This window comes from Leptonychotes weddellii, chromosome 1 (genome assembly GCF_054177405.1).
Source record: "Leptonychotes weddellii isolate Sample4059 chromosome 1, ASM5417740v2, whole genome shotgun sequence".
NCBI classification, from domain to species: domain Eukaryota; kingdom Metazoa; phylum Chordata; class Mammalia; order Carnivora; family Phocidae; genus Leptonychotes; species Leptonychotes weddellii.
This window is the reverse complement of record NC_138369.1, coordinates 114,816,666-114,844,623: the sequence shown is the minus strand read 5'-3', so window position 1 is coordinate 114,844,623 and position 27,958 is coordinate 114,816,666. Positions and strand designations below refer to the sequence as shown.

The window sequence follows — 27,958 nt, the reverse complement described above, 5'->3', positions numbered from 1 at the left end:
TATCTGATATGTCATTTGCAAATATCTTCTCCCATTCTGTCGGTTGTCTTTTGGTTTTGTTGACTGTTTCCTTTGCTTTGCAAAAGCTTTTTATCTTGATGAAGTCCCAATAGTTCATTTTTGCCCTTGCTTCCCTTGCCTTGGTATGGTATTTTTCTAAGAGATCTTGGCCCAATGGGGCAGAGGAACTAAAGAGAAAGTTGTGTCTCTCAAAGTGCCTAGACAAATGGGAATAGGTTCAGGGACAGGAATCTATTGCCGTTTATTAGAGATCCCTACTATTTGAACTATTTTAGTACTCTGAGGCAGAGGCTGCAGTGGGGTTGAGCACCAAGGGGGTAGCTCTCACATCAGTAGAGACAGATTCATTCCCAATCTGGAGAGTGGTTTCTCTGAGCTGATTAAGAGGGAAAACTGGGAAGAGCTCCTGTTGTTCCTCAGAGCCCTGTCATTGGGAATTAGGAAGACATTGGAAAGGCTGGCTAGGGGGCTGAAGGCTCCTGGAGCATTTCAGTTGGTAACAGTCTTTTTTTTTTAATGTCCTGGCTCTTTGCAATAATAGAAAGTAGGAGGGTTTTTGTTTTGGTTAGGGCCCTTATTTGCAAGACTTGAAAAGTAAGAATTCTAGGTGACTCCTCCAAGGATGCAAGTAAGCTCATTTGCCAAATTAACTAAATCTGCAGTGAACATAGTTTCCCTTTCCATCCTGGTCCTTGTAACTAAAATAGAAGTATCTTGGTTCAGTCCATTAATAAATATATGGTTAAATGTTACCCAAGTGGATTCAACATATAAAAAGAAGACCAAATTGTCTTTCAGTTTTCTTTAAAGACAATTTGGAGTCGATTATAATAATAATGACAGATTCACCAGACTTTTGTGTATAAGCCTGCATTTCATTCTAGTCAACAGGCTTAGGAAAAAGTACTGTAATTGCTTGGTGGAGATTTCCAGTGAGTGTCCTAGCATCTTGCCAAAAATTAGGGATCTGTTTCTCTAAATCTATTTACGATGTTTCCATTGAGCTAGTTTCATCTAGTGTTTGGTCTAGCCCTCACCAACAGGGATATTATCAGAGAGACCGGGTTGGTGAGTTTGAATGACAGTGCTAAATTCTTCAGCAAACCTCTGGGTGTCCTTGGTCACTTTAGGGAACTCCTTTAACTATGGCTTGCAATTCAGCCTTAGTTCAGTGAACATAGATATGTGGGGTTTATTTAGCTCCTCAGAAGACTTAACTTCAAATTCAGGTTCAGGAAAGGAAAGGAGAGAGGAGGAAAGGTTTAGAGGAAAAGGGAAGTTTGGTGAGAGAATTGGCAAGGCAAAACTGCAGGTGTGGAGGGGGAGGCAGCGCAGAAGGGAAGGAGGAGGATGGCACTGGATGTGGGGCCTGAACACAGTGGCTGCTGCACATCCTGAGACAAAGAAGATAGGAGGGGAAAGACCTTATAAACCTTTTTGTCTTTTTAATTGTTTGCCTGTTAGTCTAGAAATTGTATTTGGCAGAGAGACAATTTTAGATTCCTAATAATATTTGGAAGTTTCAAAATACCAATCAATCCCATTCTGTCTTGGCAATTTTAGAGCCATGGCTGTCCAGTTCAGTTTTGAAAAAAGTAAGTTCGGGAAGATTGAAAGACCTCCCAAATGGCCACTGAAGCCCCAGTTTATAGCTGTCAGTCAAATGTCTGGGGGGCGCTGGAACTTGCTATTGGCATGTAAAGTGGGGGACAGTCTTAGGGGACTGAAGCCTTAAATCTGTGGAATCTGGCTCTACAGGGAGTGTCAGAGTGTTGGAGAAGTGGTGTTGGAAAAGTCAACACGTATTTGGCATCAGGATGGAAAAAATTTTTCATTTGGTATCAGAAGTGTTAAGTGTAGAACAGCACAGATTCATTATAGAAAAATTAGTTGTGGGCGCCTGGGTGGCTCAGTTGGTTAAGCGACTGCCTTCTGCTCAGGTCATGATCCTGGAGTCCCGGGATCGAGTCCCGCATCAGGCTCCCTGCTCGGCAGAGAGCCTGCTTCTCCCTCTGACCCTCCCCCCTCTCATGTGCTCTCTGTCTCTCTCATTCTCTCTGTCTCAAAATAAATAAATAAAATCTTTAAAAAAAAAAAATTAGTTGTATAAAAGCATTGTTATTGTAAGTTATTGGTAAAGGGCTAGTCAGGTCTGTTCAGTATTCATCTTGGCTAAAACCAGTTTATCTTCTGCCAGTTCCTTCCCCAAAATCATCTTGCATAGCTTAAGATTCCCCAGTGCCTTTGTGTCATTTTCAGTGCCCTCCACATTTATTTTCTTTCCTTTGTTCCAGCTCTAAATCTCAAACAGATTTATTCACAAAACCTACCCCACTTCAGCTCTGCCGCTTCAGTAAATTTGGTTATGTTTGCTTTGGTTTCCTTTCCAGCCTAAAAAATCCCATCTCTCTGAAGCTTTTCTTGATCATCCTAGCTAGAGGAGATGTGTCCCCTCCCTCCCACTTAATTCTTCTGGTACTTGTCTATGCCACTTAATACACCACATCACATTACAATTTCTGAGGCAGCATAGTGGAGTAAAAATAAAAAGAATTATGCACACAAGGAGTCCAGAATTTGAATCTTGAATTAGCTATGTGCCCCAGAATAGCTTGCTTCTGTCAGCCTTACTTTTTTCTTTTAGAAAGTGGAAATAGTACCAATCTCAAAGGATTGTTGTGAGAATTAAATGAGGTAATATATATAAAATGCTTAGCACATTGCCTGGCATATAATAGGCACCAAATACATATTATCTTCCATCTCCTCCCTCTACTTGGAATGTGGGGACATTTTGTTTATGCTTTTTTATACACTCTCTTGACAATACAGTATGTGGCAAATGGAAGATTTATTAAACAAATGAATAAGAATCAATACAGCTTTGTTTAAAGGATAATTCTCTGTAATGACACTCTAAAGGACTTTTGAGTACAGATCATCAGTTTTTATGTCAAAAATTACAACCTCAGGGTCACCCAGGTGGCTCAGTTAGTTAAGCGTCCAACTCTTGCTTTCGCATCAGGTCATGATCTCATGGCTCCTGGGATCAAGCCCCGAGAGGGACTCTGCACACAGAAGGGAGTCTGTTTGAGATTCTCTCCCTCTGCCCCTCCCCCTACTTGCTCTCTCTCGCTCTCTCTGTGTCTCTCTAAAATAAATCTTTTAAAAAATTTACAACCTTAATGTAACCATAGGATAGCATTACAAGCTTTGTGTTCTTTGCTATAGGTATGTCCTACTGAAAGAAAGAAACATGCTCCTAACTCTAGAGCAGGAGGCCAAGCGGCAGAGTTTGCCAATGCCAAGTCCGGAGCGGTTAGAAAAGGTAACATTTATGGGAGACTGGAGACTGTTGGATGGGATAAAAGCCAAAATATGTAAGTGTGTGGTTCCTATTTCCTTGGCAAGGAGATTTCTTTTTTTAATAAGTTGGGTTTTTAGTAAATGTACAGAGTTGTGCAACCTTCACTATTTTAGAACATCTCCATCACCCCAAAATGAAGTGTCATGCCCATCTGTAGTCACTCCCCATTCCCACCTGCAAACCTCAATAGATATGTGGACATGTGTTTTTATTTCTCTTGGGTAGATACCTAGGAGTGAAATTGCTGGGTCGTATGGTAAATCTATGTTTAATGTTTTAGGAAACAGCCCAACTGTTCTCCTAAAGTAGCTGCACCATTTTACATTTCTAGTTCCAGTTTAACTACTTCCTTATGAACCAGGTCAAAGTTTTTAATACTTTTTTTTTTATTGTGGTAAAAAACAGATACCATAAAACTTACCTTTTTAGTCATTTCTAAATGTATAGTCCATTAGTGTTAAGAATATTCACATTGGGGCGCCTGGGTGGCTCAGTTGGTTAAGCGACTGCCTTCGGCTCAGGTCATGATCCTGGAGTCCCGGGATCGAGTCCCGCATCGGGCTCCCTGCTCAGCAGGGGGTCTGCTTCTCCCTCTGACCCTCTTCCCTCTTGTGCTCTCTGTCTCTCATTCTCTCTCTCTCAAATAAATAAATAAAATCTTTAAAAAAAAAAAAAAAGAATATTCACATTGTTGTGAAAAGGTCAACTATTGCTCAAATTAGGTTTTCTTCATCATTAAAAAAAAAAAAATCCCAGGGCACCTGGGTGGCTTAGGACCGACTCTTGATCTCAGCTCAGGTCTTGATCTCAGAGTTATGAGTTCAAGCCCCACATTGGGCTTCCTGCTGGGCATGGAGCCTACTTTAAAAAAAAAATGCCTTGGGTTCATTATTTCCACTCCTAGAGGTAATCAGTCATACGTATTTCCTATTTATCCATCAGAATTTTTCTCTGCATGTAGAAGTGTGCCTAATTATTTTTATTTACAAAAGTAATTCCTCTAATTTGGTTATACTGTATAAACTCTTCTGACATTGGCGTCTTCCACTTACCTAGTATATCCTGGATATCTTTCCCTATCAGTATGTGTAGATCTGCCTTTTCTTTTTCGTGGCTGTACACGTGTAAGCTAGTTCTTCCATGTCGAAGTTTTTTGGTTTATTTAGTTCGATTTCTCAGGGTTTTTTGCCTGGATTGCGAGTCCGCTCTTTCTTGATGTGTCTGTGCCAGAGTAAGCCGTCAGTGAGAACAGAGCTCGGCTGTTTGCCTGGCCTCAGCTGTGTTTCGCTTTCCTTTCCCCGCACTACTCGTGGCCATCTCTGCCTCTAAGAGGGGAGGACCTAATATTCCTGCAGAGAGTCCAAGAAGGTAGAGAGTAACATCTCAGTTATTTACCCTAACTAGAATTCCATAGCATACTTGTTTTTTTAAACTTTATTTTGACATGAGACTGACAGAAAAGAGAATGGTACAGAGGTACTTTTCACCCAGTTTCCCCAAGTGAATATTTTACCACATTTGCTTTATCCTTCTCTGCCTCTTTCTCTAAATAACACATTTTTTTCTTCAGAAGTTTGAGTAAGTTATATACATGCTGTCCCTTTCTCCATGAATAATTAAGTATATGTTGCCCAAAAAACAAGGATATTTCCTTGGATAAGTATTGTACAATTTCCAAAATCAGGAAATCAACACTGATACAGTACTGTTATCTGATCTGCAGATCTCTTTCATCAGTTATCCTAACAACATCCTATTTATAGCAAAAAAAATCCTGGATCATTTGTTTTCAGTTGTTCTCTTTAGTCTCCTTTGATCTGGATACTCAGTCTGTGTGTGTCTGGACATTGACATTTTTGAAGAGCATAGGCCAATTTGGATTTGTATAATGTTTCTCCTTATAATCATGATGATTGGCAGAAATATCATGGGGGTGATACTGTGTTCTTCACAGTGCATAATATTAGGCACAGGATGGGGATTTTTTTCTGTTACTGGTGTTGACATTAATGATTTTGTTAGTGTGGTATCTGCCAGGTTTCTCCACTGTATATATAGTTACTCATTTTTCTTTGTATTGAGATCATGTAAATATCCTGTAATTCCTCAAACTTTTATTCACTAGTTTTAGCATCTGTTGATCAGTTATTACTGTGATGTTTGCTAAATGATGATTTTCTTATCCCACAATTCATTCTATGTTTATTGGTTAGCTTTTTTCTAAAGGAATGGTTTTCCCTTCTGTTTCTTCCTTCTTTCCTATCACTGTGGACTCCCGGATTCCAGTTTTATTCAGTGAGTTATAATTCTTTAATACCATCATCCCAGCCTAAATGGCCAGTGTGGGTCCCTTCACACTGGCCTCTGTGTTCTCATCATTCTTTCATAAGGCACAACAAATTGTTCTGGATTCATTTTGTACTTTCCCTGCGCCAGCCTTGGAATCAGCCATTTTACAGAGGAATACCCTGATTCCTTTTAGTGGAGAGTGATTTTTTAGAAACTAAGATCTGGGTGGTAGGTGTCCTCATTGCGACACAACATTTGTAAAGAATTGAGATTTTATTTTCAGGTATATTTGCTAATTCTGCTATTAAGAAAAGTTATGTTTTAGAGATTTTTTTTTTTAAGATTTTATTTATTTATTTGTCAGAGAGAGAGAGCATGAGCCAGGGGTGGGGAGTAGGCAGAGGGAGAAGCAGACTCCCCACTGAGCAGGGAGCCTGACGCAGGACTCGATCCCAGGACCCTGGGATCTTGACCTGAGCCAAAGGCAGACGCTTAACCGACTGAGCCAAGAGATTCTTAATAAAAGTGCATTGGCTATTTATAAATAGCACATTGTTTATTTGGTGAAGAAGCTTTTGCTTGTTCTAAGATTTTTAAACTTCAGAGGTAGACTATCCCCTATCCCTGTTTAAAAAAAATATATTTCAGAAGTGAACTTCATCCCCATAGGTCCTATTAATGTATTACATTTTCTGAATAAGTGGAATCCAAAAATAACATTTTCTCCAGATAAACTGAAAGCAATAATTTTTTAAGCCTCAAATGTATGGAGTCTTCTCCATGTTTTGTGACATACTACTAAGGAAAATTTATCAAGAAAAATACTTAAAAAGAACTATTCTCAATTTAAGATAAAACCTGAAGATTTGGAAGTGTGTAAGGACACTAAGCTCTGGAGTAGTTAAACTAGAAAGGAAAGAAAGCTCTTTGAGGTTGGCTTGTTTTGAATAAGGTGTATCTAATTGATACTTCTGATTTTCCTTCTTATCTGGTGGCATGAACATGAGTAATTGGATGTTAACTCTGTGGACTGGGTAGCCATTTACTTTCTTTGTGAGCTAACATTAGATTTCAGTTAGGAGCTCCAGAAGTAAGCTTGCATGGGAGAACTCTAAGGTAGTCGGTTCACAGCCAGGCTTACTAAGTTCCTAGGAGCTACACAGCTTCATATTAGGCCCTGACCAGTCTGATTTCTTCACTCTTCTGAGTTTGTCTTCAAAATAGGATTCACTGTTCTCACCCATCTTTTATTTCTCAGAGATTTTGTAGAAATTCATATAGTTAAGAGGAAGTACATGTGGATTCAGCTGCTCATTGTGGCTTTGATGGAAGAAGGGAGAATAGAAGCACTGAGTGTGAGCTGAGTGTATGGGTTATGAGGTAGTCTATCTAAATTTGTGGCTTTCATATCTCTTTTGGGTCTCGCAGCCAACTAGGAGACTTTTTTTTTTTTTTTAAGAGTGTGCATGCCTGTGCATGTGGGGGGGGTGGGCAGCGGGAGAGGAAGAGAGAATCTTAAGTAGGCTCTACACCCAGCATGGAGCCCAGTGTAGGGCTTGATCTCATGACCTGAGCTGAAATCAAGAGTCAGACACTTAACCGACTGAGCCACTCATGCACCCCTGGAAGATTATAATCTAATCTGTCGTCCCTCCCCCCCCATTTTTGAGAGCTCTTTTAAAAAACAAATATGTATGTGCAATATTTCTATTTGTTATGATGCTCACAGAGAATACATACAACCAGCTAAAAATGCCTCTCAGTATTTAGAGCTATGAAAAAATTTAGCTCATCTGTCATTATAGTCCCCAAATATGAATATTTATTTATAAAAATACATATATTGCCTTACCAGTATATTATTATATGCATTGTAAAACTCAATAGAAATGTTAAAAGAAAGAGATAAGAATAGAGGTCCTAATAGGATCTTCTTCCATCTTGATGGATCTTTAGAGATTAGGATCGGGGTAGACTGATACTCCATTCTCTGTAATAGTAGCAGCTGCCAATTAGGTCAAAATATCAGTGTCTGTGTGTTAGGGCACACTGATTAGTTGAGGCCAAAACATGGGTTTTAGCAAATTGTTATCATTTAATAATTCATTGAGTTTTGAAATAACAGGAGTCAAATGGGGTCTCCATAAGGAGTCTCTGCAAGTGTATCCCACTCCAAGCAAAACTAATACATATATATGGAAATCTGAGCTAAGGAGATCTTCATTTAAATGAAACTAAACTTTTGGGGCACCTGGGTGGCTTAGTCGTTTGAGCATCTGGCTCTTGGTTTCAGCTCAGGTCATGATCTCATGGGTTGTGAGATCAAGCCCCGAGTCAAGCTCACACTCAGCGGGAGTCTGCTTGAAGATTCTCTCCCTCTGCCCCTCCTCCAACTTGCATGCACGCGAAGGTTCTCTCTCTTTCTCTCTCAAATAAATCTTTTTAAAAATAAATGAAACTAAACTTTTAAAAATTACAAAAAGTGATATTGTAAGCACCCATGTATACATACCTGTGCCAAAAAGATTTTTAGGAAATATTTGACAGAATGGTTTTTTGTTTTTTAAAGATTTCATCTATTTATTTGACAGAGAGAGAGACAGTACAAGCAGGGGTAGCAGCAGAGGGAGAGGGAGAAGCAGGCTTCCTGATGAGCAGGGAGCCCGATGCGGGCGCTCCATCCCAGGACCCTGGGATCATGACCTGAGCCGAAGGCAGACGCTTAACCGACTGAACCACCCAGGCGCCCCCAGAATGGTTCTTTGACAAAAATATTCATTAAGGTTTTCTGTAGCATTGTCTTTATATGTTCTCTCTCTTTTTTTTTGGTATTTGTTGTGATTGTTGAAATTACATCTTCTTATTCTCTTACCAGGTAATAGATTCCATGGATGCATTAGATAAAGTTGTCCAGGAAAGAGAAGATGCCCTAAGACTTCTTCAGACTGGTCAAGAAAAAGCTAGACCTGGTGCTTGGAGAAGAGACATCTTTGGAAGAATCATCTGGTACATAGTTTCCACTGTGGTTTTTCCACGATGAGAGTGGCAGTCTCATGGCTTATTCTCCTGTCCAGTATCTTTTACAAAAACTCTCACCATATGAAATATATTATAGATGTATCTAATGTAAACAGAGGTCCCCAGGCCCCTTTGGGACCCCAGGATATGAATGAAGGTAACATTATCTGGTAGGCCAGGCACCCCATTCTCATGATTCAGTTATTTGTAGGTTCTTTATAACAGTAGTTCCTAACTTATGTCAGTCATATGACTTTTTGAGAATTTGATTAAAGTTATAGATCCTTTCCCTAGAAAAATGTACATGTGCACATGTAATTTCAAAGAGTTATAAATACCATGAAGCTAATTTTAGGACACATACCTGCCAATTAAGAACCTGAGACTTAAGCGGCACCTGGGTGGCTCAATCATTAAGCGTCTGTCTTCGGCTCAGGTCATGATCCCAGGGTCCTGGGATGGAGCCCCACATCGGGCTCCCTGCTCAGCGGGAAGCCTGCTTCTCCCCCTTCCACGCCCCCTGCTGTGTTCCATCTCTCGCTGTGTTTCTCTCTCTGTCAAATAAATAAAGAAATCTTAAAAAAAAAAACAGATTTAAAAAATTCTCAAAAAAAAAAGGAAGTTCTCAAGGAATAAGGCCATATGAACCCATTTCAATGTTTGCTCCCATTGCCATCAGGATAAGCCCTAGTCCAAATTATGAAACAGTTTATTTTCATTATATCTTTCCACCTTTTGTCCCTCTAGTTCCCGAAGTTCTGTCAGACCTTGGGAAAGGATCTGATAATAAACATTCAAACTGAGGTATAAATAATTGAGAAGACCCAGTGTAGTCTGTCTCTTCCAGGGTTGTATTGACATTTGAACTGAGCTGCTAAAAGGAAGCATACTTAGTAGAATTTTAAACATCAGTCAGCAAAATGAAGAAGGCATTGTGGGTGGTTAGAGACCTTCCGTGCGCTCCTGAAAGTAAACCACATAATAGTGCTTACTCATTAGATAGGATCTTTTAATGGAGTTTGCAGTAATGGGGCTGCTTGGAGCCAAATGTAGGGGAGTAGCTGTATGTCTGTAACTGTGTAATCCAATACAGGAAAGAGAGAAATTACCAAAACATCTAAGTAGAAACTTTATTTTTTACTAATTTTTATTTGGATTAATCAAGTTGAGGCCAATTAGGAAAGGGTGAGGATAAAGGAGAGAATCTGTGTCAATACTAGAATCTGGATGAGTGCTATTCTCTTCCAGATTTTTTAAAATTTGCTTTTTAACTTTCCAGAGCTAAACAAAGTAGTAAACAAAGCAATTATGTCATCTTTCCAATGTAGTTTATTAACTCAAACATTATAATTCCAGTGCCTTTTCCCTAATTTTCTATTGCATGTTAAAATATTTAAGATGCTAAACCTTTTAAATGCAGAGCTCCTTCTTAAAAACATTTCATCTAAGGTTTTTTTTCTGTCAACAAGAACATGTAGCATATTATGTGTTATATTAATATTATTGCAGGGGGAGGGGCAGAGGGAAAGAGAATCCTGAACAGGCTCCGTGCTCAGCGTGGAGCCCGACATGGGGCTTGATCTCATGACCCTCAGATCATGAGCTAAGGTGAAATAAAGAGTCGGACGTTTAACCAGCTGAACCACCCAGGTGCCCCTGTAAAATCTTTTAAAAGCCAGTTTAAAAAAGAAAGCCAGTTACATCTCATTTTATTGAAACATATTTAGCTCAAAGATGGCTAAAACTTTTTGTAAAAAGTGAAAAATGTATTAAATATTTTCTATTAAGTCAGTACCTTTTTGTTTTCTTGGCAGGCACAAATTCAAGCAGTGGCCTATACCTTGGTACCTAAATAAAAGATACAATAGGAAACGATTCTTTGCAATGCCCTACGTGGAACGTTTTGTCAGGTGAGCACAAATACCCTTAATAATGAAACTTAACACAAGTTAAGCTTTTACGTAAGTAATACATGTACATTGTGGGAAAAAATAGAAGAATCAGGTAGAAAAGATGAAGTTAAAGTCTTCCATAATCTCACCATGCAGAAATAGCTTCTGTTAACATTCTAGTGTATATCCTTTCAAAAATTTGTATTGCCCTTCTGTTCATCAATCTGTATGTAAGTACATGATTAAATCCCTCTGTAATGTGAAAAGGAAGGTCCAGATACTTCAGTTGCATAACATAGGAGCTCATGTTATCGCATGAAAGGGAGCTAGGGTGAGGGGAGTGCATCTTTTGTTACATTAATGATGTAACTTTTGGAGAGCACCTAATGATGGGGACTAGTTGCTAGAGGAACAAACTTTGAATAGATGGTTGAAACTTTCAGTCCCACTCCCTGATTTCTGGAGAGGGGAAAGGGGCTGGAGGGGAATCAGTTGCCAGTGGCAAGTGATTTAATCAGGCATGCCTATGTGATGAATCCTCCATAAAAACCCAAGAGGACAGGGTTCAGGGAGCTTCACTTTTGGTGAGTAGCACCTGGAAATTGGAGGAGAGTGGGATGCCCCACTCTTTGCCCTGTGCACCTCTTCTATCTGGTTGCTCCTGAGTTTATATCCTCTTATAATAAATCAGTAATCTAGTGAGTAAAGGGGTTTCCTGAATTCTGTGAACAACTCCAGCAAATTAATCAAACCTAAGGAGGGGTCTTTGGAACCTCTGATTTACAGCTAGCCTGTCAGAAGTACAGATAACAACCTGGACTTGGAACTGGCATTTGAAGGTCAAAAAGTTGTGGGAACTTCCAGCCTGTAGCGGGTTGTTGAGCACAGGTGACGACCTCTGATGCAGTTTCCATGTAGATAGTGTCAGAATTAAGTTGGAAGTCTCAGACATTCTGCTGGTGTCTGAGAATTGCTTGGTAGGAGGGTGGGGGTAGGGGGGCCCACCACCCATGGAATTAGGTCCAGAACCCTTTTATATAGTACATCCGTTCTACATGGGCATTAAGTAGCACTCATCTTTTTCATCATCAGTGCTCTAGATGTGGTCAATCCTTGATTTAATTCTTCTTGCAGAAGGTCTCCAGGGTCTGTCCTTTGTACTCCATCTCTGCCTTAGTGTATTCCCTCTTCATCAAAATGAATTATTGAACATCTTCCTCACTCCAGTCCATTCACATATTGCTTCCTGGCTCATTTTCCTCAAACCTTTTTTATCAGTGTTCAAAAATCTACAGTAGCTTCTTGTCTACAGAACAAATCCCAACTCCTTCCCACCCATTTCCACAGCTTAGTGTTAGCTGCATATCCTTCATAAAAGTCATACCTTTCTTATTTCCTGAATAGTCTTGCTCATTTTCCTTTTGTTGCTCCTTTATCTACAGGTCTGAAATCTCTCCACCATTCACATTTTAAGGCCCAGTTCAGATGCTAAGCAATTAAGAAATTCAACTGCACTGTTTTTTTCCTCCAGTTTCTCTAAGCCTAATGTGCCATTTGGTGCTTTTGTCCCTTAGTCATACAAGGTGAAGTTATAGTTGACTTTTAAAATAACATATGAGAATTTATGAATCCAGTGTCACTCTTACAGGCCTTATACATGTTCTAATTACTCTATTTTTGAAACTACCTTTTTAGCCTTACCTTCAGAGCATGAAGCATAATCTTCTGACTATTCTTAAGAATAACAAACCTTATTCTTTCATATGGGTTCATTGATTTTTTTTTTTTTTTTTTAATTCATGAGAGACAGAGAGAGAGAGAGAGGCAGAGGGAGAAGCAGGCTCCCAAGGAGCAGAGAGCCCGATGCGGGACTCGATCCCAGGACCCTGGGATCATGACCTGAGCCGAAGGCAGACGCTCAACCATCTGAGCCACCCAGGCGCCCTGGTTCATTGATTTTTTTAATGCCTAAAATTTAGTTGGAGCAAAGATTGATGAATAGAATGGGTAATCTGATTTCAGCTTTGCTTAGTCTTTATACTTAATTTATAAAATACCTTATATTTTTAAACATCTACGCCTATTTTGGTCTTCACCCAGATAGAATTCTTATCTCAAATTTCTATGACCTCTCCCACAGCACTGGCCTATTAAGTTATTCACTACATAGCTCTTAATTCTTGTTATATTTTATATAAACTTATGCCTATTGATCAATACAATATCCTGGAAAATATCATCTTAAGTACAGTAGAGGGTTGGCATCCATGATGAATTTGTCATTTGCAATTTTGATTCGTAATTGACCTTAGAGCTCAAAATAATTTTAGCTGAGGCACAAACGCTTCATGCTCCAGGATGGGTGATGGGTAGAAGCAAACTCACATAGAAAGTGGCGAGTCTAACTAGCACATAAGCATCATCTGTTAGTAGAGTTTTATTCTCTCTTTTGTAGGGAAAATGATATGGTAGACTGAGTGCTATTTGGAATTAGGGAATTCCTAGAAGTCTCAGGATATATCTCAGGGTACAGAAAAATCTATTGTATTCAATAAAACTAGTGCTTTTAAAATAAAGTATAGAAAGGTAGCCCAGTCTTTTACAGGCTCACGTGATCTGTTCATTCTTTTCAGGTAGGAAACAGAAGAATTGGTGTAGGGTTACAGAGGGTTTTTATTTCAAGTTCATCTCTGACTTGTGTAGGTTTACAGTGATTATTCAAGTTTAATAGTCTACATGACACACTTAAGATGGAGGCTGGCATGACTGAGGCTTTTAGGTAATTGATTTGGACATACTTTGATAGTACTGAATAACAGGGGAATAGTTTTGTATAAATTGCTGTTATGCTTTTATTATTCTAGATTGAGACTTGAGAAACGAGCCCGCATTGAAGCAAGAAAGAAAAGTTTAGAGAAAAAGAAAGAAAAATTTCTTCAGAAAAAGTTTCCACATCTTTCTGAAGCCCAGAAGTCAAGTCTTACCTAAAATGTCTGAATTCTTAAGTTGCCATTTTGTTTTCCTTTGATAAGTCTATATACAAAAGTAAATGTGTATTAAGTAATTTTATAAAGAAATTGTGTTTTTAGTCAAATGACTATCAACTCTTTTAAGAATTAATATGCATGCTAACTCTGGAAGTGGTCATGCTTCTGCCAAAATTTTTTAAAAATCAGGTATAAAGTTCAGATACCCACTTTATAAATTCTTACATCTAAACAGACTTTAATTAACATCACCTGTACCCTGGGGTGGGCAAGTAATGTCAACTGCTATAGCAGAGGCTGTAAGGTCGTTTTGGATCCAGGTAACATTTTTACTATTATGTTAATAGCATATGAAGGGGGTGTGGATATTACTGTTAATAAACAGTGAGTACTTTCACTCAAAATCATGATAAATATATTTAGTCCTTAAAGTAGTTAAGTCATAACACAACAATAATCCAAAAAAGTATTTCTGGAATGGCTAATAATTTTTATTTAACTTTGCAAGCCTAAGGTAAAAAGCATAGGCAATAAGTTTTACTAGTCAATAAAAACCAATTCTACTAGTCACTGGTAACTGACATACTAAACAGAGTTGGAAAGCATTTTACTGAAAGCAAAATATTTAGAGAAAATAGACATTTATACAAAATTATAAAATGCTTGTAATAAGAATAAGTGCATTTCAAGGAAAGCACAAACTTATCTTAATTTATAGAGCCAGTTAAAGCCTTAAAAAATTTAAGTGGAAATTGAAATATGCAAAAATGTATAAACATTCTACAAAAGATGGTCATTCTTTTCCTGAGTATACTAAAGCTATGAAACTTAAGGTGACACAGGAAGGTAGAGCTTTGGGAACTCTTCAAGGGCATTTCCTTTCTACACACTGTTTCCCTCCTTCTTCATATTCTTGTTTGGAAATCCACATCTGTTGAAAGGTACCCTATAAAATGGAAAGAAAAGTTATATATTGTGCCTTTTTATTAGAAAATACTTTTAAATATCTTTTCACAACTCCCAATCTTTAAAGAACCCTTAGGCCCCTCCCCCAAACAGTCCTCCATCACTCCCCTATTTTAGCCCTCCTCCAGAACACCCAAAGACACTATTTGGAAAGAATATTAAGTCTTCCTATTCACACAGAGGCTTTAGAAAATGGCTGTGACAGGAAGATGGGAGGTTTAGCTATGATGGCTTGCTGCCAACCTACAACAACAATAGAAACTGTCGTTGGAAGGCTTGATCCCAGTACAGAATTGAAGAGCTATACCCTAGCACTTGACTAATGGCAGCACTTAGATCTCAAAAGTGCTCATCCATCAGGACTAGGATAGTTTTGCAAGTACACACTTGATAGTACATAGGCACTATAGACAGTGGAAAGGAGGAAAATGACCCGAGGAGGACGGAGCCTAAGCTACATTAGTAATAAAACATATAAGTAGGACAAATTCATTCCCTAAGATTGACTCTATTCAAGTGGATTCATGCATGGTACTCCATTTTGATCTAAGATCTAGTAAAAGACTGCAAATAGAACAAATACATAAGACATTTACTAGCTTAAAAATGTTCAGTATAAGTACTTCATGACATTTAGTTTGGCTGCTCTGAGGTGAAGGGGAAATTCTCCCCAGTCTAGGGTTGCAGGTAAGTACAAGGACTTTTTCTCCTGATTCAAAGCAAGCACCTGTCAAAGCAACATGCAAAACCCAGCACTATGACTTCACCATTTGCCCCAAGAGCCAACTCCTGATTTCTTCTACCTCCCCACGAGGCCAGGGAGCAACCAGGACCTGAGAAGGAATGATTTAATTTTAAGTGTGCTACAGAGAAGTCCTGACCAGTGCCAATGGGACTCTGAGAAGAGGCGTGAGTAAGTTAGTAAATTCCCACCTTTGAGAAGGGAAATTGAAATTCGGCTGACAAATAGCCACTGATAAGGCACTGAAGCATTTTGTTAAATTAGAACATGTGAAACTGGTATTATTAGGTCCTCTACTCATCTGATAGTTATAAAATACAGACATAAATGATGCACTGGAATTATTTTTAGTCTTTTTACTATATTCACTGGTACACTTAAGTTAAATCATTCATTAAGACTATTTTTCAGTTTACTAACCAAAGATGCTAGAATCGAGCCTCCAATCCATGAACTAAACCTCCGTTCAACTGTTGTATTATTTGCAATCAATTTCAACCGCATACTCTAAAATAGAGGGAAAATTAAGTATTAGTACAATCAAAACAGATGACTCAACTCAGAAAATTCAGTTGACTGCCTAATGACGTTCAAACACCAATTATATGTGATTATTTTGCAACAGCTAGGCTAATAGTAGGCATGGGTTGAATTACTGTATAAAGTATTTTGACTACACTACTTTGTGGCTTTTAATGTATAATATTTAATAATAAATTATATAAACCTTAGGAACTACATACTAAAAAGTATGGCATTCGCAGTTTATATCCTAGAATAGCAAACACATACTGAATACTTATAAATCAGATACTATGCTAAGTCCTTCATATATTATTTCATTTCTTCTAACACCAAATCTGTCATCCCAACCTGCTACCCATTCTATATAATCCTCCTCGACTTGCTAGCTACTACTCTTTTAGGCCTTCACACTGTCCTAATCCCTTCCTATCTAAGATCACTCCACCCCCCTCCACTTCCAAATCAAAATGCAGACATCAGATTTCAGGTTAAGTTTTTTATTCATATTGATTTCCTCCCAAATTAGTGTTCATATTTTGAACTCTCTTGATAAACACAGTTTATGGCTCAGTACTGTCCCTGTCTCCCTATATCAGGAGATCTTCCCCCTACCTAGGACTTTGTTTCTGGGGAAAGTTCTCAAATTGCTGATACTTCCCTATTATTTTATATGAACACATAGTTTAGTCTTTTTCACAGTGAATAAATGTGTATGCTTTGGGGGTAGAATATGTGATACAGGAGGGAGGGGGTGCTGGAAGCAGGAGGGATGAACATGGATTTTTGTAGGTGAGGAACTGGTTGATATGGATCACAAGGAAATTTTTTTCCCTGTTATTGCATTGATTTTTAATTGCCTCCTAAATGACAAGGATAATACCTAACTGCTCTTGACCAGACCTTGGACAGCCTAGGTCTGTATATTCATTATTCTGGGACTTCCTATCAAATCTAATTAAAGTCTTTTCCAGGTCAGACTATATCTCCAAGAATGTAGTAAATACAAGTCAGGTGTCAATCCTGTGCCTATTATCAATATTTAAATAACAATATAACAACTTAAATAACAATTCTAAAAATGTGCCATATATAAAATGTTCCTTTATATGAGAAACAAAAAAGACTCCCAAATATACAAATTCTATAGATACAATTAGGGCCCATGAAACCCTTAATAAGTTTCTTTTAATGTAATAACTAGTACAGAGTAACATACAAAAAACTACTTGATAGAAGTTTTTTTTTTTTTTTTTTAAAGATTTTATTTATTTATTTGACAGAGAGAGACACAGCGAGAGAGGGAATACAAGCAGGGGGAATGGGAGAGGGAGAGGCAGGCTTCCCGCGGAACAGGGAGCCCGATGCGGGACTCGATCCCAGGACCCCGGGATCATGACCTGAGCCGAAGGCAGATGCTTAACGACTGAGCCACCCAGGCGCCCCATGAAGTTTTAAAATCTAAAGATTATGACTACTACTCTGTTATCAATGTGTACCAGATCTTCTCCCCAAACCACGTTCTTCTAATCCTTTTAAAATCCTTTTTAAAATTGTCATAATGCACCCAGTGATCTTTTTAAAACAAACATAGGAGTTCTGCAGTCCTCTGCCAAATTTTATCCCAGAGGTTCACTATTAATAAGCAACATGACCTGGTACCTATCTGTGTGGGTGGAATTGTGTCCCCCAAAGAGATATGTTGAAGTTCTAGTCCCTGGTACCTATGAATGTTACCTAATTTAGAAATAGGTTCTTTGCAAGTGTAATTAGGATACAAATTAAGGACATATTGGAGCAGAGTGGGCCCTTAATCCAATAGGACAGGAGTTTTTATAATGAAGAGAATAGACCCACAAGAGAGGACTGCCCTATGACAATGGAGACAGACTGAAGTGTTGGAACTGCAATCAGTAATCACCAAAGGATTCCTCGCAAACCATCAGATGCTAAGAGGGAAAAGAAGAATTCTCATCTGTATGTTTCAGAGAGAGGAGAGCCTGCTGACATGTTGATTTCAGACTTCTGGCTTCCAGAACAGAGAGAATAAATTCCTGTTGTGTTAAGCCACCCAGTTTAGTTTGTGGTACTTTGTTATGGCAGCCCTAGGAAATTAATAAACCATCCATCTTCCCAGCCATATCACTCTTCCCACTTCTGCACAGACTAAGCCAACTACGTTGAAATATCAGAATATGCCATCTTCCCTTCATAGTTTGCACATGGCACTCCCTCCACCTAGATGTCCTTTCATAAATTACCAACCAGTTGAACTCCTATTCATTCAGTTTCTTCATGAGGGAGTTAAGTGCTCGCTCTACAGTGTTCCCTAGAGTGCCTGTTTCATGACCTACTAAAACCACTTAGCACGTTATAGTCTTTATGCATGTCTATTCCTCCTAGCAGACTGAGCCCTTAGTGGGCAGGGATTATAGTTTATATCCCCTAGTGCCTAGCAGACTACAGGTACTTAAATATGGAATCAGTGAATAAAAGATTCAAGTACAAGAGTCATCTATGAAAAGATGTCATCTATGAAAATTTAAGTAACAAGGGCTATTAACCTTTTTTTAGGTAATACTGTATTAGGCACACACAAAATATCAATCTACTACTGAAAAACAAACCTTATCTATAAGATTACACCAGTGATGACACACAAGACTGAAGAATACTACTAAAGAACAAACAAAACTTACTGGGGGAGTTTTCTGAGAGAGCTCTCTATTCAATCTGTCAGTAAAGCTCTGTATTAGCGTGTTTCCTCCTGCCACTATAACACTTCCATAGAGACCCTAGGATTAAAAAAAAAAAAATTAGTTCCAAATGTTTCCAACAGTTTTTTTTTTTTTTAAAGATTTTATTTATTTATTTGACAGAGACACAGCGAAAGAGGGAACACAAGCAGGGGGAGTGGGAGAGGGAGAAGCAGGCTTCCCGCCAAGCAGAGAGCCCGATGCGGGGCTTGATCCCAAGACCCTGGGATCATGACTTGAGCCAAAGGCAGATGCTTAATGACTGAGCCACCCAGGCACCCCAGTTTTTTTTTTTTTTTAAAGATGTTATTTATTTACTTGAGAGAGCACAGAGGGAGAGGAAGAAGCAGACCCCTGCTGAACAGGGAGCCTGATGCGGGGCTCAATCACAGGACCCTGGGATCATGACCTGAGCCGAAGGCAGCCGCTTAACCGACTGAGCCACCCAGTGCTCCTGAATCTAGAGTTTAAATAAGATATAATCAATCTAATAATTAGTATATATATAATATGGAGTTAGTATATAAAACTTGGCAAAGCATAAAAAATAGGAAGGTTGAGTCTCTAAACTCCATGTAAAAGTTACATAATTTAAACCCATACCTTCCTAAACAATAAAAGTAGCAAAATTACACAAGAAAAATCACCAATAATATATATTTTGGTTTGTCACATTTTAGGAAATCTCTAGAAGAGCACTGTCTCTCCAAAAGAACTTTCAGTGATGATAGAAATGTTCACTATCTGCACTGTCAAACAGTAGCCGTTAGCTACATTTACAATGTGGCTAGTGCAACTGAAAAATGGAATTTTAAATTTTTACTTATTTTAATTTAAATTATCACATGTGGCTGGTAGCTTCCACACTGGACACCATAGCTCTAGAGTTCTGCATTTTTCCTTTTCCACTACTTCATGATTTTACACATTCTAAAATGGATTTCAAAGTCAACGGCCAAAGTTGACAACTTAAATACTGATCTGGGGGTACTTCCTTACCCAAAAAAATACCTTTATACTCTAAGCAGGAGGCTGACACTTACTGGTCTGATATCAATATCGCACATTCCAACACTTGTAGTGACAACGTGACTGACTCCCAGCATTGTATTTCCTGATAATCCCTACAACAAAATAAAAATTAGTAGTTAACAGAAGAACTTCAAACAACACACCCAAAAATATCTAGTCAGTGTTATTTAGGTTTTATAATTACACAAGATCTTCACATATATGGGACAAGTCAAGCTAATTATGAAACAAGCTTTTATACCTTTACATTGGAAGGGTCAAATAATCCTTCAGGAATCTTTAACCGTTCTGCTCCAAAGTCACAGTTGTACCCATTGGGGAATTCATAATGAACAGTTGGCATCTGTGCAGCTACTCTGAAAACATATTAAACAACATTAAACAAAAGACAAAAAAAAATCCTGCTCAAAATATAAACTAAGAAATTATCAACTTGTAAGAAAGCAGAGTGAGAATATCTTTCTTTTATGTTAGTCAGTGTTTCTTACCATAACTTTTTACCTTTAGACCAGTTAAGCATATTCTGCAATTCTTTAACTAAACAAATCGATTTCTCTCCTCATTTATGAAGTATTCAGTGTTTAGAAGTTTAGTATGAAGGTTTTAATGAGCTATTATAAATCTTGTAGATAAGAAAACATACTGTTCATCATAAGTTGAATCTGATACTTGAAGTACTGAAGCTTGAAAGTCCTGGATAACACACTATGGATTAAAAAAAAGAGAGAGATTTTAAGAAACAAGGTTATGGAGATTTGTCTTTGCAATCTATACTTTTGTAATATTATATTTAAAATACTTTTTTTTTTTTTTAAAGATTTTATTTATTTGACAGAGCGATAGCGAGAGCAGGAACACAAGCAGGGGGAGTGGGAGAGGGAGAAGCAGGCCTCCCACCGAGCAGGGAGCCCGATGTGGGGCTCGATCCCGGAACCCCAGGATCATGACCTGAGCCGAAGGCAGACGCTTAACGACTGAGCCACCCAGGCGCCCAATTTAAAATACTTTTCTTAATGAAACCAGACCATGTTCCTGGATGGCAAAGTCATTTCAAGGGTATAAGTCTATCCAGCAAGGACTCAGAGTATCAAGAAACCCAACTCTAAACATTTGCATTAGAAACTATATTATACCACATTTAAATTAACAATAATTAGGGCGCCTGGGTGGCTCAGTTGGTTAAGCGACTGCCTTCGGCTCAGGTCATGATCCTGGAGTCCCGGGATCGAGTCCCGCATCGGGCTCCCTGCTCAGCAGGGAGTCTGCTTCTCCCTCTGACCCTCCTCCCTCTCATGCTATCTCTCATTCTGTCTCTCTCAAATAAATAAATAAAATCTTTTAAAAAATTAATTAATTAATAATTATAGAACAGTGATGAAATAAAAAAAATCAGGAACCCCTGTACCTGTCCTGCATAACAAAACTGGTTTGAGAACACTGTTTTTTCCTTAAAAATAAGCCTAAACTTAGAAGCAAGATTTCATTATCTGAATATGTGTACATGTACACATACATGGCATCTTATGTAATTTTTAATGACTGCACATAGTGTAAAAACAATTAAAAATTTTGCTACGAAATACATACAACCTCTAGGCTGCTAAGGAAAAATCTAATATCTAGGCAAAATTGTTAATCATCTTCACGATTTTTCCTTCTACTGAACACCCACAAAAAATCTTTATCTTTAGGTGCAAAAAAGTATCACAGAGGATACATCTCTGACATAGTAAATTATGGCTTTCATATCCTTTTATTGTTAGAAATGCATATACATCTGTGGTGTGAGAGGTTTTACTAACCCTTCTTCCTTTAAGTTGTATGTTCAGAGACGGATCTTTAGTAAAGAGAATCTTACTGGCTCCTTACTATGAATAATGACATTTTTAATATGGCTGACTGATGTTAAAAAAGAGAACATGGGCGCCTGGGTGGCTCAGTTGGTTAAGCGACTGCCTTCGGCTCAGGTCATGATCCTGGAGTCCCGGGATCAAGTCCCGCATCGGGCTCCCTGCTCAGCAGGGAGTCTACTTCTCCCTCTGACCCTCCCCCCTCTCATGCTCTCTCTATCTCATTCTCTCTCTCAAATAAATAAATAAAATCTTAAAAAAAAAAAAAGAACTATTTAAAAAAAAAACTATTTAAAAAAAAAAAAAAAAGAGAACATAACTGAGCCATACTAGCAGGTCTCTACATACTAAAACCATTCCCTTAGACCAAAAATGTACAGAATAGCATAATGTTTGTTTTTTACTCCAAAACCAAAGTTCCTTCCGGGTCTTACTGTAATCCAAATGAATACATATAATAGTTTGTTGAGATAATTTGTTTGACAAATATGAAAAGCATCCCTTCCCTCTCAAAATAAGCTATTATTTTTGTTTGTAAAATACCATTAAAACTATAAAGTGCTCAGGGTACCTGGGTGGCTCAGCTGGTTAAGCATCCAACTTCAGCTCAGGTCATGATCTCAGGGTCCTGGGAGTGAGCCCTGCATTAGGCCCTGCACTCAGTGGGGAGCCTGCTGCTCCCTCTCCCTCTGCCCCTCCCCCCACTTGTGCTGTCTCTCTCTCAAATAAAATCTTGAAAAAAAAAAAAATACAAACTGCTCACATTCTACTCAAAAACGTATAGCCTGTAACAGTTTTATAAAGAGAATAAGGGTACTTACATTACACATGTAATTGTGCCAAGATCTTGTAACCTGTGGCAACTTCTCTTTTCTTTTCCAGTTCGCTGGAGATCCTTCACGAACAGCTTCCTGAGTACCAAGAGCATGTGCTAGGTTAACAGAGTTCACAACATGGGGGTGGGGAGTTGGAAATAAATCCCAAAGAGAAAATTCAAGCATCACTTACTTTTGATGCAATCATATATGGAGGAATCAGTTCTATATTCATTTCTTGGAAGAGTTCTCTGCATTGCATAGTAATGAAGTCTCCAGCAAGAGGGGATTTCACAATGCCTATGAAAACAGATTAAACAAGGCTAAGACAGCATTAAATCCAAGCTCCTTGGGACAAATTCTTCTGTGTATTTATATATGAATAATTTTTTCAAGTAGAATTAACTGAACTATCCCTCTAAGCATGAATGAAGCCATGCATCAGTTTCAAATATACATTATAAAGATGTTTTAAAAACTCTTAATAAAAGAGACATTATTTGGAAACTGATATGACTTGATAGTCCAATTCACTGCTCTGTTATCTACGTCTTCATGACAGCTAACATCATCTCAGCGTACCCTCATTAAATCCATTTACCTTGCTGAAGGACATAGCCATCGTGAACTGGAATTGCAGTGGTATGAGTGGCTCCACTGTCCAAAATAAGCCCAGTAGAACGACCATTAGCAAATCTAGTTTAAAGCATTAAGGAAAAGAAAGTATCAAGGCTTGTAAAGGGAAAGTTTTATTAAGGCATTCTTAAACATGTGTATTATGGCTTAAAAGGTGTTAAAGTTAATCCACGGATGAAAACTGGTGTCAAATAACTGGCTTAAAGACAAATGACAACAAGCAGCACTTCCAAAATGATGGTGAGAGGGAGTCAGGGAAACCTTTATCCCAGAGAGACATCTATTAAACTGGTCAAAATTAGCACAATCATTCAAAGTCTCTGGAGACAAATGAAAAGACTTCTATTTAACAAAATCTATAGAAACTCAGTAAAACGGTGGGAGGCTGTGGCATTTGAGCTAGGAACTAAAACCATTCTCCACATAGGTTAAAGAACAACCATTTCAGCAGTGTGGCAGTTCCCACAACTCAATGGGAAAGCTATTCCAGGTGGATTCAACAGCCAACAAATATTGGCAGACCCCATCTTCAACAGCTCTGTGCTGCAGAAGGCATGTGTCACATGAACCTCATAAACCAGTACGTAGGAGGAGGGCCATTCACTTGGTCATCAAGTATTTACTGAGCATCTATTAGGTGCCTAGTGTTAAGTCTGGTACTGAATAAAGGAAGGTATTCAGTCTGGCCCTGGCCCTGACATTCCCAAGCACAGAAGGCACAAAAAGGTGCTCCTAAATGGACTCCGCCCTGAAGGATATCCTGTTTAGTAGAGACCAGTAACCTGTGAAAAGAACAACTCAGGGTGCCCCGGGGTTGTAATGGAGAGCCCACCTAACCAACCCTGAGGAAATCTAAATGTAAGCTAGGGAGGAAAACACAGGGAAGATAGAGGAACATGTGGAAAGGGCAGGCGGCAAGAGGGTACAGTGAGGCCAGCAAAGTGCAAAGTAGTTCAGCAGAGCCTGCAAGAATGTTGAAGATGATTCTGGCTTAAAGCAGCCTGCAATTAAAGATGATTATTAGAGGGGAGTAAAAAGAATGGGCAAGGTAAGAGGAAGGGTTGCAGTAATCCCAGAAATAGCTTGCACTGAACGCAGTGGCAGTGGAGAGAGAGAAATCAATGGATTTGAGAGGTAGTGGGGAGAAAAAAAAAAAAAAAAGGTCTTGATGACTGACTAAATTAGAAGGGATAAAGAGAAAGATTTCTAGTCTGCGCAACTGCGAGTAAGAAGATATAAAGAAGGAGGAATAAATTTGAGGGGAGAGAAGATTAATTCAGTTTTGGACATAATGAGTTTAAAGTGCTTCAACAGATAATTAATACAAAAAGTTCTAGTAGGACAGCTGGATGTGCGCCTGGAGCTCACAAGAAAGATCTGGGATACAAAACAGATACGGATTTGGAATTTGTTAGTGTAGAACTGGTATCTGAAGCCAAGGAAATGGATAATTTAAACCAGAAAGAGCATGTCAAGAGAGATGAAGGGCTAAGGGCAGAAAACCAAGCAATGCGTAAGAATGATCAGAATCAATGAGAATCAATGGCCAGAAAGACAGGTTGGTGATTTATCTTTGCTAGTACTGGTACTCTACTGACCTCTGGTCAACTATATACATAAACATTAATCTGATGCTCTATTAATCCAAAGTGACAGATGCAGTAATACCAGACTAAAAAGTGGCATAAAGGTATATGGACCTTCCTATAAATAACAAAATCTGGACAAATTACCTTAAATGACCATTTTAAGATAAAGTGTTCAAAGGCAGTCAAAATTCAGCCACAATTTACTCTCATAAAACTGCAACTGGAAGGGGTAAGAAGTTCAAGTTGTAGCTTCCTTGCCTGAAAGTGCTCCCCACCTCCATGGCTACGGTTGGGAAAGCAGTGGTGGAAAATTGCAACTTTACCACCTTGAGTGAACAGAGAAAGGAGTTCAGGGCTGGAAGAAAAGCTGGACAGGTAAGGCAGAAACCCTAGAAGCCAGAGAACTACAGAAGGGATCAAACCCAAAATCAGAGTATAAAATATACCCACATCTCTGACTGACTGCTAAACTCTTCAGGGGCAGGACTTCAGGGGGTCCAACAAAAATAGAACAGAGTAATCCACTCTGCAAAATCACAGCAGCTAACTGCATTCTCCAACAGTATGCAGCTTGGACAGCAGAAGGCCCTCTTTACTAGCCTGAGGTGTCAAGAGGACAGGGCCTGAGGTTGGCAGATATGAGAACCCAGCTATCAGTTAAGTCAGATAAAACAATGCTATCCTTCTCACTAATATTTTTGTTTTGGAATATATATCTTTTTCATAAAAATGGTATTTATGTTAACCTTAATGGGTCTTTTTTGGTCATATTTAAGTGAATAAATAAATGCTAAAACAATTTTCAGTTGGGGCACCCGGGTGGCTCAGTCAGTTGAGCACCTGACTCTTGGTTCTTGCTCAAGTCATGATCTGGGGGTCCATAAGATAAAGCCCCGCATTGAGCCATGCGTACATCAGGCCCCCGCAGGCATCAGGCTCCGAGCTCAGCTGGGAATCTACTTCTCTCCCCATCTCTCTGCCCTTCCCCCACCTCACACACCTGCTCACTCTCATAAATAAATCTTTAAAAAAAAAAAAAATTCTTAGTTTTAATTTCTCACAGTGATCCTGACATATAATCCACATAAACAAAATCTTGGCAGTCCTCAGTAATTCTTTAAAGTGTAAAGGAGTCCTGAAGCCATACAAAATGTTTGAGAGGTCAAAACAATTTTTAGAATAATACTAAGATGTTATTTGCCTTTTTCACTCTCACCCTCTCATGAGTGTATATGCGACTTTTCCAGAGACCATGTCACGTGTGATACAGAACAGACTGAACTCAAAAGACAGATATGAGAATCCAACATCTGCTATTAAGCCTGACATTAAAGAGATCTGAAAATATGTAAAATAATTCCACTCTTCTCGTAATTTTTTGGGTTTCAGAAATCAACTGATTTTCATTAAAATATTTTACATTAACATATAATGATTTATTATTAATTTACTTAAACTAAGAAATCTAATTTTTTTGGTTTCTATTTTAATTTCCAATATGGTAAACACTGCCAGATACAATCCACATAAATAAAAGCTCTGGATGTAAAAGGTTTGAGATCCACTGGGCTAGAAGAACATAGTAAAAGGACACCAGTCAGCTAAATCCAGAAATGTAGGAAATTCTACAGGACAATCTACCTCCTTAACAGACAAATAACAAGAGAAAAAAAGGGTCAGGGGGAGTAGAATCTATAGATTAAAAGAGACCTAAGAGACATACTGAACAAATACAACGTATGACCCTTGTTCAGATCCTGACTCAAATATACTACACTCTTTAAAAAAAGTTGTGATTACTTCTTTTTTTGTCTTTAGACACATGGTAAAATCTTTTAGAGATACATGCTAAAGTTTCTATGGATAAAATTATACCATATCTGGGATTTACTTCAAAATCATAGTGGGAGGGGGAGTGGGCAGGGTTATAACTACTACTAGTTAGCTATGTGTTGAAAATTGAACTGTGTGATAGGCACATGGAGGTTCAATATAACATTCTATCTTCTTTTGTGTTAGAAATTTTCCATAATAAAAGGTTAAAAAAATAGAACAATGCCCCATTCTGTTTACACACTCCTTGTAAGGAAGTAGCCAAACAGACCTATATTCAAAATCAGTAAAGCCACTTTTAAATTGTGGACTTTAACTAGTTTGCTTACTTCGACCACGTTCCTGAGAGGGTTATTATGAGTATTAAATGAGATAATGCACACAGTGCTAGCTAGCATTCTCCAGCCTCTACTCAAAAACCTGCAATACTATACTAGAGTCTAAAGTTCAAATTTTAAAAATCTAACATGCAAGTCTCTACAGTTTGACTCAAACCTATTTCCACAACTTCTGAAGTCTAATAGAAATCTTCAACTATAAACTAAGTCACCGGAAAGAACACTTACACTTTCTACCTCCACACTTTCACTAAAATCATCTCCAAAACACAGCACTAGGGACACCTGTGTGGCTCAGTCGGTTAAGCGTCTGCCTTTGGCTCAGTTCATGATCACAGGGTCCTGGGATCGAGTCCCGCTGAGCAGGGAGCCCGCTTCACCCTGCCTGCTGTTCCCTTGCTTGTGCTTGCTCTCTCCCTCTCTCTCTCTCCTTGTCAAATAAAATCTTAAAAAGAAAAAAAAAAGCAGAACACAGCACTATAGACAATGTTAGATTACAGTTACCACAGTGATTCTCATATATATGTAAAATTTACTTGAATATTACAGCAATCCAGGGAGGTATACAGCATAGATGAGTAAAAAGTAAAGCTAGGTTTTAAGTACTTAATTCAAAAATCACAGTTTGTAAGCATTTCAACTTAAACTCTAAATACAGGGCTCCTTCCCCCACATCATACAAATAACTTCTATTCTCTTCATCAAGATTTTTTTTTTAGGATTTTTAAATTTTTTTATTGTTATATTAATCACCATACATTACATCATTAGTTTTTTTTTTAATTTTTTTTTATTTATTTATTCATGAAAGTCAGAGAGAGAGAGAGAGAGAGAGGCAGAGGCAGAGGGAGAAGCAGGCTCCCCGCCCAGCAGGGAGCCCGATGCGGGACTTGATCCCAGAACCGTGGGATCATGACCTGAGCCGAAGGCAGACGCTTAACCATCTGAGCCACCCAGGCGCCCCTACATCATTAGTTTTTGATGCAGTGTCCGATGATCCATTGTTTGTGCATAACACCCAGCGCCCCATGCAGAACGTGCCCTCTTTAATACCCATCACCAGGCTAACCCATCCTCCCACCCCCCTCCCCTCTAGAACCCTCAGTTTGTTTTTCAGAGTCCATCGTCTCTCATGGTTCGTCTCCCCCTCCGATTTTCCCCCCTTCATTCTTCCCCTCCAGCTATCTTTTTTTTTCTTAACATGTAATGTATTATTTGTTTCAGAGGTACAGATCTGTGATTCAACAGTCTTGCACAATTCACAGTGCTCACCATAGCACATACCCTCCCCAGTGTCTATCACCC

The 27,958-nt window shown here is 38.6% G+C and overlaps 2 protein-coding genes across 8 annotated transcripts in view; one reads left to right on the top strand and one right to left on the bottom strand.

Moving 5' to 3' along the window:
- The window catches only part of MRPL47 (mitochondrial ribosomal protein L47), a 33,755-nt gene extending 10,987 nt beyond the window's left edge, over nucleotides 1-22,768 (top strand). For 4 of the 6 annotated variants that reach the window (XM_081830036.1, XM_081830059.1, XM_081830071.1 and 1 more), the window contains exons 4-7: nucleotides 3,253-3,349; nucleotides 8,553-8,683; nucleotides 10,510-10,605; nucleotides 13,452-14,543. In XM_081830036.1, coding sequence (XP_081686162.1) covers nucleotides 3,253-3,349; nucleotides 8,553-8,683; nucleotides 10,510-10,605; nucleotides 13,452-13,575 — 448 coding nt within the window. In that variant the 3' untranslated portion in view covers nucleotides 13,576-14,543. Of the gene's footprint in view, nucleotides 1-3,252; nucleotides 3,350-8,552; nucleotides 8,684-10,509; nucleotides 10,606-13,451; nucleotides 14,544-22,324 lie in introns of those variants that run through there. The other 2 variants (XM_081830044.1, XM_081830054.1) reach the window with 2 other exon arrangements.
- The window catches only part of ACTL6A (actin like 6A), a 27,538-nt gene continuing 13,623 nt past the window's right edge, over nucleotides 14,044-27,958 (bottom strand). The window contains exons 6-14 of one of the 2 annotated variants that reach the window (XM_006745800.3): nucleotides 22,859-22,953; nucleotides 22,451-22,557; nucleotides 22,264-22,353; nucleotides 20,236-20,297; nucleotides 19,834-19,948; nucleotides 19,604-19,684; nucleotides 18,504-18,599; nucleotides 15,703-15,789; nucleotides 14,044-14,520 (exon numbers count right to left, since the gene is read on the bottom strand). In XM_006745800.3, coding sequence (XP_006745863.1) covers nucleotides 14,440-14,520; nucleotides 15,703-15,789; nucleotides 18,504-18,599; nucleotides 19,604-19,684; nucleotides 19,834-19,948; nucleotides 20,236-20,297; nucleotides 22,264-22,353; nucleotides 22,451-22,557; nucleotides 22,859-22,953 — 814 coding nt within the window. In that variant the 3' untranslated portion in view covers nucleotides 14,044-14,439. The remainder of the gene's footprint in view (nucleotides 14,521-15,702; nucleotides 15,790-18,503; nucleotides 18,600-19,603; nucleotides 19,685-19,833; nucleotides 19,949-20,235; nucleotides 20,298-22,263; nucleotides 22,354-22,450; nucleotides 22,558-22,858; nucleotides 22,954-27,958) is intronic. The other variant, XM_081830024.1, reaches the window with a different exon arrangement.